Source organism: Ipomoea nil, unplaced genomic scaffold (genome assembly GCF_001879475.1).
Source record: "Ipomoea nil cultivar Tokyo-kokei standard unplaced genomic scaffold, Asagao_1.1 scaffold0418, whole genome shotgun sequence".
NCBI classification, from domain to species: domain Eukaryota; kingdom Viridiplantae; phylum Streptophyta; class Magnoliopsida; order Solanales; family Convolvulaceae; genus Ipomoea; species Ipomoea nil.
In genome coordinates this window covers 2,071,927-2,083,432 of record NW_017616846.1, presented here as the reverse complement: position 1 = coordinate 2,083,432, position 11,506 = coordinate 2,071,927, and the positions used below count along the sequence as shown (strand labels likewise).

The 11,506-nt window shown below is 29.5% G+C and overlaps 1 protein-coding gene across 1 annotated transcript; it reads right to left on the bottom strand.

Moving 5' to 3' along the window:
- Nucleotides 1–437: 437 nt before the first annotated feature.
- On the bottom strand, nt 438–3,703 carry LOC109172672 (probable prolyl 4-hydroxylase 10). The gene is made up of 8 exons (XM_019321887.1): nt 3,276–3,703; nt 3,101–3,194; nt 2,235–2,332; nt 2,023–2,120; nt 1,378–1,507; nt 1,110–1,297; nt 840–926; nt 438–709 (listed from the first exon to the last, which is right to left on the bottom strand). Exons 1-7 carry the CDS (start codon nt 3,470–3,472, stop codon nt 853–855), a joined length of 879 nt encoding a protein of 292 aa, XP_019177432.1. The 5' UTR covers nt 3,473–3,703; the 3' UTR covers nt 438–709; nt 840–852.
- Nucleotides 3,704–11,506: the final 7,803 nt, after the last annotated feature.

The following is an 11,506-nucleotide window of genomic DNA, read 5'->3' as shown; positions in this document are numbered from 1 at the left end:
CCGTATATATTAAAGTCCAATTAAATTAAAGCGTATTCTCACCTGAACCATTATAATTATGATTTAACTTTTTTTTTTTAAATTGATAATTTAATATTAAAAAAGTATAAAATATGATAACCATTTTAATTTTTAGACTTCATTCATATATAATTCAATTCAACTTGAATTAATTTATAATTTTATAAGAAAAATCAAATTATTCTCTCAAGAAATACTAATTTTGTAAACAGTCAATGGATAATAACATAATTTCTTTTCTTTTTTTTTGGAAGACGAAGGAAACCGCAACTACTACTGAAAGTGTGCACTGAGTAATGTGTTTAATAATGTAATTTCTATGTTTAATAATGTAATTTCCATTGTTATATTTCAGTATTATTCTCAACCTCCAAGTCATTTGTTCTTTTATTTCCTGTAAAATAAGGCGCAATACAGAGATAATAAAAACTCAACAATGACATGTAAATAATATTAATGATAGCAATATACAAAAGCTCCAGGTAACAGAAAATAATTTCCACCTACAAAGGGAGAACAGGAAAAAAGGAAAAAGAAAAAAAAAAAGTTATGAGGGCTAAAATCAGGAATGACCGTAGTAAGTGAGAGAGACTTGATGCCTGCCAGTGCCTGGTGTGTCCAGAGATACCGAACAGTGGTTTCATACAAAATGGTACAACAGTAAGTCCATCCAAATTCACATCTCAATCTGTAAGAAACACACAATCAACAGATGGAACAACACTTTACAAGCAAATAGGAAAAGAAACCATATGTAGTAAAGTTAAGCCACGGAAAGCACAAAATTCGAATGATGATATGTCAATTTGTGAATTTACCGTATGAGGTAAGTTAAGCCTTATACTCGCGAACTCGCATCCATTTTGTAGATGACCACTTGTTCCCTTTAATGACAGGGCAACCACCTACAGCAAAACTCAGACAATTAGATCTCGGTCTCCCCTTAATCAAATTCCATGCCTCTGAACTTGGCATGGTGATTCATGCAAATACGAGACTAGTGTCAATGTAGATAAAATAAATCAGCAGTTGAATTACAAGACATATCAACTATAACAGGAATCTGCTCTGAAAGGACAAGAACAAACCATGTAAACTGGATGGGTCTAGAGATCCATCAGGTTTCATGCTCCAGAAAAGCAATGCATCACCCATCTTTGGTTTTACTGAGAGTCCACCTTTTCCACATTCAGATAGTTCGTTCCACCAAGGAACAGCAGAAATATTTCCTTTGGCAGAAGGGAATACTGTTTCTCCCCCTTCTTCAACATCTGAACTGCAGCATGGCAAAGCAAATAGGTTAGAGGATCCAATGCTAAGAGGAAAAACACCAAACATGAATAACAAGTCACTTACAGGTACATGAGAACTGTAGCAATACGCTGACCACCATTCTTCGTGTTGTAATCATCAAGAAAGTAATCATAGTGAGGTTCATACTTCTGGCCCACTTCATAATGGAGAATTTGAAGGCCCTCACCATGTTCTGCATGCATGCATGTGTTTAATGCAAAGAAATGTGATTTTTTGTGTGTGTGTGTGTGTGTGTGTGTGTGGGGCGGGGGGGTGATCAACTTAGTACTCAAAATTTTAGAGAAGTGTGATTTTTTTTTAAATAGGGACTGTATTAGGTAATCTAGGGCAACTGTGCTTAAGGGTCAGATCCATGGTGCCATGTTGGCACAGATAAAATGTGGATCAAAGGCCTTGTTTTTCTACCCAGCTGTGCCTTAAAGCATAACCATTGAATTGAAGTGGTGAGTTTGAAAAAGGGAAGCAGGTGAAGGCAAGATTCAAGAATGTGGTGAGAATTATTACTAACAGCCACCCACTCACACAATAATATCATTAAATTGCTCTCAGCATCAGATTTGTGCGCAAGCAAATTAACTTTTGCACATCACGTGGACACACCAGTAAGCTTCAAAGAATATTAGTGGTTCACGAAAACATACATTACTGAAGTACAATTAGTTGCAATATTTTTGCTGAACTGCTTACCTGCGGGTATGAAGGTGAAATCTGCAATCCTTTTCTCAATATTCCTGATTATTTTATCACGTCCTCTATGAAGAAATGTTCCTGAGCTTGTTCGTACCCTACGGGAAAGTACAAAACCGTAACAAAGTCAGGAAAAATGAGACAAAGGAAGACATATGCCTAAATGCTACTAAACCATATTTGCATGCACACACATGTAGGGAGATGCTCACCTGCTATCTTTGCTCTTCCCAGTTTCACTATCAACAACAGTTGACTTTTGCATATGGGGTTTAGCAAGATTAATCAAATATTCACATTCATACTTGGACTAGCAAATGAAAAATCAAAGTGAATTTAGGTTAGTGACTTCCATGTATCAGCTGTCAGCCAGTGCATCAATCAACAGATCAAGCAATAGAAGTGATAGAGGAAACATAAAAACCAAGCACTATAAAAAAAGATAATAAAGTTGAGTGATCCACAGATAGTTTAGAAACAAAATTTAGATGATTTGATAAGATCATCAAAAACAGATCCACCAATTTATCTAACGAAGTGTTCAGGGAGATGATTTGAAGGTTTAGCACAATGAACAAGCAAAATAGCCGCGGGATTTAAGTGGAAACTTGAGATCCAGGAGAATGCCCACTCAATAAAGAGTGGAAGAGTTTATTGCTAGACAGAGCTTTTACAAAACTTAAAAATGTAACCGAAGATAAACTAATCTCAGATGACTAAACACATTGGTTCTTCATCTTTTAAAACAACATTACATTCTTCTCCTAACATAACATGTTGGAGGAAAAGAATGTCATTATGTTTTGACACTGAAAAAGGTATTCTTGTAAGCTTAGAAGCCCAACATTCAATAGGAAAATTGTGTCTCCATGACAAACTTGTGAGACAAAAGAATTGACAAAGCAACATAATCCCATATCCGGAGAATCGTTTTCATTTTGTTCAAAAGCAATGGAGACCGATAATTAATTGCAGCAATATCAGAGAATTGGCGGACAAAGGGATGGAAACATCTATCCGCAATGACAAATAAACACATTAATCAGTAATTAAAAGAATACAATTGTAAGGAATGTACCAAGAAATTGTGATAAACAAAGGCTCGAGGCTCCCAGGAAATCACTTCAACCCAGCTATCTCCTTTTCTAACATCATCTTCTTCTTGCTCTTCTCTGCGCCAAACAAATTCCCCGTCAGAAAAACCAGATCACTCCAGGATTTCGAAAAAAAAAAAATCAACAGAAATGCAGTACCTTTCGAGTGTGTTGTGCGCGATTGTGCTGAGATCGTGTGCTTTCTGAGAGCCCCTGGAGCTGCTGGGAATCGAGAGAATTCCGAAAGCGAGGAGCATTAAAACGACCAAAGAGAGAATTGCAAACACGGCGAAAGCGGTGGTCGCCGACGACGTCGTTCTGCGTGGGAGCCCTCGGCCGTATTTCCCCTTCGCCATTGTTACAGCGTAAGCTCTGTAGTTCCGATCAAAATCTAGGGATTAAATTCAAAGCCGTCGGAGAAACGGTTGCAGCTTATTTATACTCAGTTTGTCAACAATACACAGGGGAAGATGCAAATGGAGCTGGTAGCAGAAGAAGAAGAGTTAACTGCGTACGCAATTTTGGAATTTTCTATTGCAATGTTGACCTTTTACTTCCTGCTTTTTCTGAATCTACCCACAGATTAATACAAATTAATTATACTTGGATTGATATATAAAATATTGTATATCTTGTAGTACCAGATACAATTAGTATCGGTGTCGAAAATATCAGATATAACTAAACATCAGACACTTAATTATAGTGAGTGATACTGACATCATAGAAAAATCTATTTAAAGATAAAGTAAAGTATTATATTGCTCCATTTGGAGGAGCGATGATATTAGAATCTCTAAAATGATCACTTTTTTTTGGAGAATATGGAGGGATCGATCCCAAACAAGACAAAAGCTAACGCTTCTTCTTACTCTGCGCCTCATGGGAACTCCATCTTCATTTTTACGCAGGACGTCCAATAATCTCTCTGAAGGGTACTCATGCAACACAGTGCTCCGATCCTTGGACAACATAGATCAGACTTTGCAAGAGCATTCGCAATCTGATCTCGTTCTAAGATGATCACATTAAAATTAAAACAGTTAGATTGCTCTAATCGTATTGTTTCTACCAAATTTTCACCTTTACAGGTGAAAGTTTTGTAATTGGAACAATAATTTGTTTTAACTATATTTTATTTAAATGACTTCTAAAAAGAATTGATTGGAGTAATAGATTATTTTGATCACTCTAATTATTCTCATAGATGCAAATATTATGTAAATCTTGAGCTCATTGTAGGTTACTATTAACATATTTTCATCTAAATATTGTGTATTGCCCATGATTTGTGAAAATTGCATATGCACGAGTTACATTGACTTTGCGACATTTCTTGCCATTTGCTGTGCCACATGGCCCTACAGAGTGCACAAGACTATACTTCATGTTCATGGGTGAAAGTAGCCAAAATTTAATTATACTTGGGTGGCACATTTTGTCACTAATATATACAATGCTTCATGTTGGTCTAATTAATTTTGGTCGCTTGTTTTATAAATAAAAAATAAAAAAAATTACTATTTTAATAGTACTTTAAAATGCAATTTTCAAATTTATAATTTGTTTATAACTAATAGTAAACTAAAAATTACGAAAAATTAAATTGTAAATAAAATGAGACATGTCAAATTAACCGAACCAATCATATAAAATGCGAAAAATATAATACATTTTAATTAATACTCACTCTGTCACATTATTCAATTTACTATTTGTGTATTTAATTTAATTACTAGGTCTGTTCTTTTTTAATTTGTAGTGATGTCAAACAATTGATGAACCCTTTCCAAAAAAAAAAAAAAAAAATTGATGAATAACTAATAAATAAAGAGAATTACCAAGTGGCTTGTGGTCCACTGGTATCCGGTTGCGGTATCTCCTTCTTTTGTAATAAAAAAATAAATAAAGAGAATTGGTTTTCAAAAAAAAATAAAGAGAACAATGTTATAAGTATGTTCTTTTAGGTGTCGTCTCGCATATTGAAATAAATACAATAAAGAGTTATGTGAATGATATAATATAATTTTTTTTGAAAGAGATATAGGTCATGTTTGGTAAAATAGTTAGACTATCCGTTAATTTTGACTTATTTAACTGTTATTAATTATTTGAGTTGGTTAATCAATATGAATATTTGATCAATCAACTTTTTGTAACAATTTATTGCTCTAAAATGCTAAAAATTAAAAAGTTTATATGTAATAAGCTAACAGCTAATTTACCATTCTACAATCAGCTAATGCTATCAATTAGTCAAATTCACTAACTCAATCAGCTAACAACTATTTACGAAACAGTCCAATAATATAAATTTAGAATGGGAAAATACTCATCTTTAAAAAAAATAATAAAAAATTGAAGAATTCAAGAACAATGTAGCAATATGAGCTGGCCAAGTAGACAACGTAACAAGGCATCCATGATCACGATTAATTAACAACGTACGGTAGATTAATATAATAACAATTTTAATAAATCATACAAGATGAGATCAAATCTGGGTCGTTGACTTTGCCATACAATAAGCATGCATGTCTCTGCGACGTCCTACTTAACCCAAAAGAAATAATATTGAACATTCAATATTTAGAAGTGGAATTATAACATTTTAAGGCATATGTAACTATAGGAAGAGAAATGCTATGCACTTCATAATTTTATTTCTTGACATCACAGAATCTAATTAAATTATTTAATACTCGGTATTTAATTATAAGCAAGTGAGTCAATTAGTTTATGAATATTAATAAATATAAACCACATGATAGAAAATTATGAAAATAATTTTTAGAAAGAGAATTTCTTATAAAAAAATCGATCTTAAGTTACTTTAAAACAAATTGATAGTTCAATATGTATTCTTAAAATTTAAAGAATTATAAATCATATTCCACCTCTCTCTAGGAATTGCAATTTCATAATACATGGAAAGAAAGTTTTGAATGTGAGGACCAAATTGTCCTCCTTAAAAATTATACATCTTTCGCTAGGAATTACAATTAAATGGGTATTTTAGTCTTTATACTACCTACTCCATTTCAATTTTCATACATACCAAACACTATAATTGAAATTCCAGTAATTATATATTTATATTATTACCTACCAAATAATGAAATTCAAATTCTTACTTTATTCTTACCGTATTCTTTCCCACTGAATTACAATGCATTCCCTCCTTGACACCAAACTGTCTCTCTAGTAACAAGTGGTTGAAATTATCAAATTTAATTAATTAATTTTAAAAAGTTTTAGCATTCCTCAAAATGTTCCCTTCCTATTAAGTAATTGGAAGTATTACTTTTATCTTTCTTGTAATATAGATGAGGGAAAGGGAATGGAATCAAAGTAAGCTTTAAGACTTCACCCAACCCCACCATACATGGCCTGTGGCATTATGCACGTAGAGTTCGGATGTAATCAAAATTGAAAAAGTATTTCTATTTATAATATAATTTGTATTCTTTGAACCAAACTTTAAATTCAAAAAGTGAAAAGTTTTTACACTTCAATAAAAAGGATTTGTAATTTCATAAGTTTGCAAATGCTACCTCTCTTATGAATTACAAATCCAAAATATGTGTGAAGAAAAGTTAAGTTGTGATGATCAAATATTACATACCCTCCTTAATAATCATACATCCTCTCATAAGAATTGCAATTTCATAAACATTTTAATCTTTATAATGTTTATTCATTTTCATTTACGGAGTATCATGTAAACCAAATGTTAGAATAAAATTTTATACTAATTCCGATCCATTCATATCAATCCAACAATATAATTTGAATTTTTATTTTATTTCACATCACTCTCCTACTGAATTTCAATTCTTTTCATCAAGCCTCCTCGGTTCTCATTGCCTCATTGTAACCAAATGCCAAGATAGACTTTGAAATATTCGTTAACACGGTGTTTAGTTTCAACGAGGTAAAAGAATTACAATTTCATAAGAGATGAATAATAAGAAAATAATATATGAATTCAAATTCGATTGTTTTGTTGATAGTAATATAATTACTATAAATTTCTATTCTAATGTTTAGTTTACATGAAAATTGCAAGGAATATAATAAATAATATAGATACCGAAATGCTCATGCATAACAACAACTATTATTACTACTACTACAACAACAACAACAATAATTATTATTATTACGTAATAAATAAAAATGAATTATAATTAGAGTGTCAGAATGGTAAGTTGGTCACTTGGTCCTCCTCACATGCATGTCCAACATTTTTACCCACCTTTCATGAAATTACAATTATTAAGAAAAAAAAATTCCTAAACAAAACTTAATAAATTTTAAAATAGAAGAATTGCAATTCTCTGACAAAATAATTAAATTCAATCAAACTATTCAGTGGTGGACCCCCACTGACCCCCCTCAACCCTCTCTACTAATATATAAGTACATAGATAAATCATTAAAGTGTTTAGTAAATTAATGGGTTGAATCTTGAATATGAAAATGGAGTGTTCAAGGTTCAAAACTCACCTACGCCCCCACTCACATTATTTTCTGGATCTGCCACTGAAACTATTGAATTTTGTACTTTTTAAAATTTGAGCGAAAAGAAATTGTAATTCTTCTCAACGAAAACTTTTGCAAATATTTAAATGGAATACGTTCAAAATTTTTAAAATCTTAATTTCAAATATAATAAATGAAAGCATTTATTTATTTATTTTGAAAAATTTATACAAACCAAAATAACTAAAAAACTACAAGTCAAATACTTTGTAGGCAAACGGTATAACTATGACTCTGTCAAATAAGAGGTCACATGTTTGAACCATTTATTGAGTCAATAGTACTTAACAAAAATAAAATTAAAAAGCTTCAACAAAAAGTTTTAAATAAACAAATCAAAACAAAACAAAAAGACATTGTGGATATAATGAAGTCAAAAGGAAAGCAAAAGCATGCAATGCAAGAACCTAAAGAGGAGTCTTACTTTCATCTATTTGTCAAGTGCCCTCTTGCTACAACTTGTTGGAACTATCTTGGTGTTATTGATTATTTGTCATGTACCTTATTTGCACAATCTTACCTTTCCTTTTTTCATTTTCTATGTATTAAGAATACTTTTTTATTTTCCTATTTGACTGATTATTATTATATTAATTAATCAGTGAATTTCGTTTTCTTTTCTATTTTTAGTGAATTACGAATTCTTTTTTATTTCTTATTTTACAACTAACTTTTTTACTGATTATTATTAGTATTAATTAATTAGTGAATTTCATTTTCTTTTTCATTTTTCACGAATTAAGGATTTTTTTTTATTTTCATATTTTACTGCTAATTTTTTTTATTGATTACTATTAGTATTATTAATTAGTAACTTTTTCCTTTTCTAATTTTGGGCGAGAATGCAAGAAAGTGGATTTTGTTTTTAATAAAAGTATAGATAGGCTATAGAAATTTTATAAATATATATCTTAATAATAAAAATTCAGTTACATTATATGATTTTTACATAAAATAAAAAAAATGTGTTACAGTATATAGACTTTATGGTAAATAGTACAATATGCTAAAATAAAAATTACCTAATTATAAAAAATAATTCTCTTTCATGCCTCAACATAATCACATGTTATTTTCATCTATAATCAAATCCATATTCACCTTCATTTTAATTTTTTTTTTTAATATTATCATCTTCATTTTCCTAATCATCCATTTTAATTTGTAGGAAATGAGGATATATACCACATCAAACTGGAAACTACATAGGTGGATTTTATTATTATTATTATTATTATTATTATTATTATTATTATTATTATTATTATTATTATTATTATTTAATTAATTAAATTCCATATCTTTATTATTATTAATTAGTAATTTCTGATATGATTTTCTTTTTTTACTTGTATCCTTATTATGACTTCTTTTTTTCCACAATCTTGTCTTTCCTTTTCCATTTTCAATGAATTAGGAATCCATTTTTATTTTCCTATTTTACTAATTATTATTAGTATTAATTAATCATTGAATTCTGTTTCCTTTTCTATCTTCAATGAATTACATTTTTTTTATTTTCTTATTTTTACTGCTAACTTTTGTACTGATTATTATTAGTATCAATTAATTAGTGAATTGCGTTTCCTTTTCTATTTTTAGTAAATTACATATTCTTTTTTATTTCTTATTTTACAACCAACTTTTTACTGATTATTATTAGTATTAATTAATTAGTGAATTTCTTTTTCTTTTTCATTTTTCACGAATTAAGAATCTTTTTTTATTTTCATATTTTACTGCTAACTTTTTTGTTGATTAAGGAATGCAAGAAAGGGGAATTTTGTTTTTAATAAAAGTATAGATAGGCTATAGAAATTTTATAAATATATATCTTAATAATAAAAATTCAATTACATTATATGGTTTTTACATAAAATAGAAAAAACATGTTACAGTGTATAGACTTTATATTAAATAGTAAGATATGCTAAAATAAAAATTACCCAATTAAAAAAAATGATTTTCTTTCATGCCTCAACACAATCACATATTATTTTCATCTATAATCAAATCCATATTCACCTTTTTTTTTAATACTATCATCTTCATTTTCCTAATCATCAATTTTAATTTTTAGAAAATGAGGATATCACATCAAACTGGAAACTACATAGGAAGATTTATTATTATTATTATTATTATTATTATTATTAATTTACTTCCATATCCTTATTATTATTATTATTAATTATTAATTTTTTATAGGATTTTCCTTTTTTACTGGTATTCTTATTATGACACTTCTTCTTCTTCTTAAATATTATAAACTTCCAAATTTCTAATGTTTACAAAATTTACCACACCTATTTTTCTTTATATTTCAGCAATCCTTAACTATTAATCTATCTAAATTGATGAATCAAATCAGTGGTTATTATTATTTTGTCAAAATATTGATTTGGAAAATACATTAACAAGTTAAGTTTAAATAAAAATTGGAATGTGGTGAGTGGTGAGTGGTGAGTATATGTGAATCGTGATGCGACATAGCTAAGCACAAGCGTGAAGTGTGCGATCGACTATGGCACAACACGAAGCACGTGGGCAAGGTGTGGCGTTAGCGTAGGTGCAAGCTAGCACAATGTGTATGTGGGCATGTCGTAGGCATGACATAGGTATACCAAAATGTTTACAATTTGAAGTTTCGTTGAATCTAAAAATCTTTTTTCACTAACTAATAACTATTGACCTTCAAAAAAAAAAAAAAAAAACTAATAACTATTGATATCGTGTCCTTACTTTACTCATTTAGAAAGCTAAAAACATCGCTATTAATGTCAGCCTTAAAACTAAACTTGAAGAAAACAACAATTAAGAGATTGAATCTACTATACACCCCCTTAGAGGTCGTTTGGTTCACGGAATGTCAGATTACCTTGGAAATGTTAGATTCCTGTATTTGGTTAAAATTGGGGTATGTAATATAATCATGTTTGGTTTAGGGTTATCTTTTATTCACATACTATAATATCCTTAACATATTTTCATATATTTTAATAAATTTAAAAATTAAAATAAATAAATAAGATAACGGTATCATATATAATTACATGATTTTAAAATATTAACTAAAATATTGAACTTGAGAAACAAAATTATTTTATATGCTAACCTAACATAATAAAAATAAAAAATATATAATTACAAATATATATATATATATATATATATATATATATGTGTGTGTGTGTGTGTGTGTGTGTGTGTGTGTGTGTATAAATTAACATAACCAAGGTTATCTTACATAACCTTAGAAATTGAAGGGAATCACATTCCCTTCAAAATCCTATGTGGATGGAATGTGACATTCCTGGGGAATGTTAGATTCCCTGAGATAATGTGAACCAAACATAAGAATGTGAGCTTTGAAATGTCACGTTCCCTTGGTTATGTTATATAACTTGAACCAAACGCGCCCTTAAAGTCTCGATTGAGGAACTGAAATGGTTATTTTTCCTTTAATTTTTAATTCACCTATTTCCATTTAATTTTTACTTTATTTGGATTAATTATTTCTTTTCTCTTTTAGGCATTGAATATGTGTGAAAAATATGACCATAAATCCGACGTATTTATTTCATTGGATCCCTTAAAATCAAAGTTAGTGGGGCCCTGTGCAGAACAAGGAAAATGATATTACGTAGGCCGATGCCGGTATCGTTGTCGACCTTTACTCTTTTTATTTTTCTTTTCTTCTTTTTTTTTTTAAAAAAAATCTTTTTCAAACTATAAATCTCTACAAATAATTAAAAATAAATATAATTTTGAAACTTAATACCAAATTAAAATCTAAACTCCTAATGTTTATAGTGGGATCAAATCCTAATTTATCGTGTGATTGC

What these genes read in the sequence shown, in the direction of transcription:
- LOC109172672 (XM_019321887.1), bottom strand. Translation starts at nt 3,472, where the DNA reads ATGGCGAAGGGGAAATACGGCCGAGGGCTCCCACGCAGAACGACGTCG. An exon ending in GCGCACAACACACTCGAAAG is followed by an intron (nt 3,195 to 3,275) that starts GTACTGCATTTC and finishes TGTTTGGCGCAG; the next exon opens with AGAAGAGCAAGAAGAAGATG. An exon ending in AGACCCATCCAGTTTACATG is followed by an intron (nt 927 to 1,109) that starts GTTTGTTCTTGT and finishes GTTTTGCTGTAG; the next exon opens with GTGGTTGCCCTGTCATTAAA.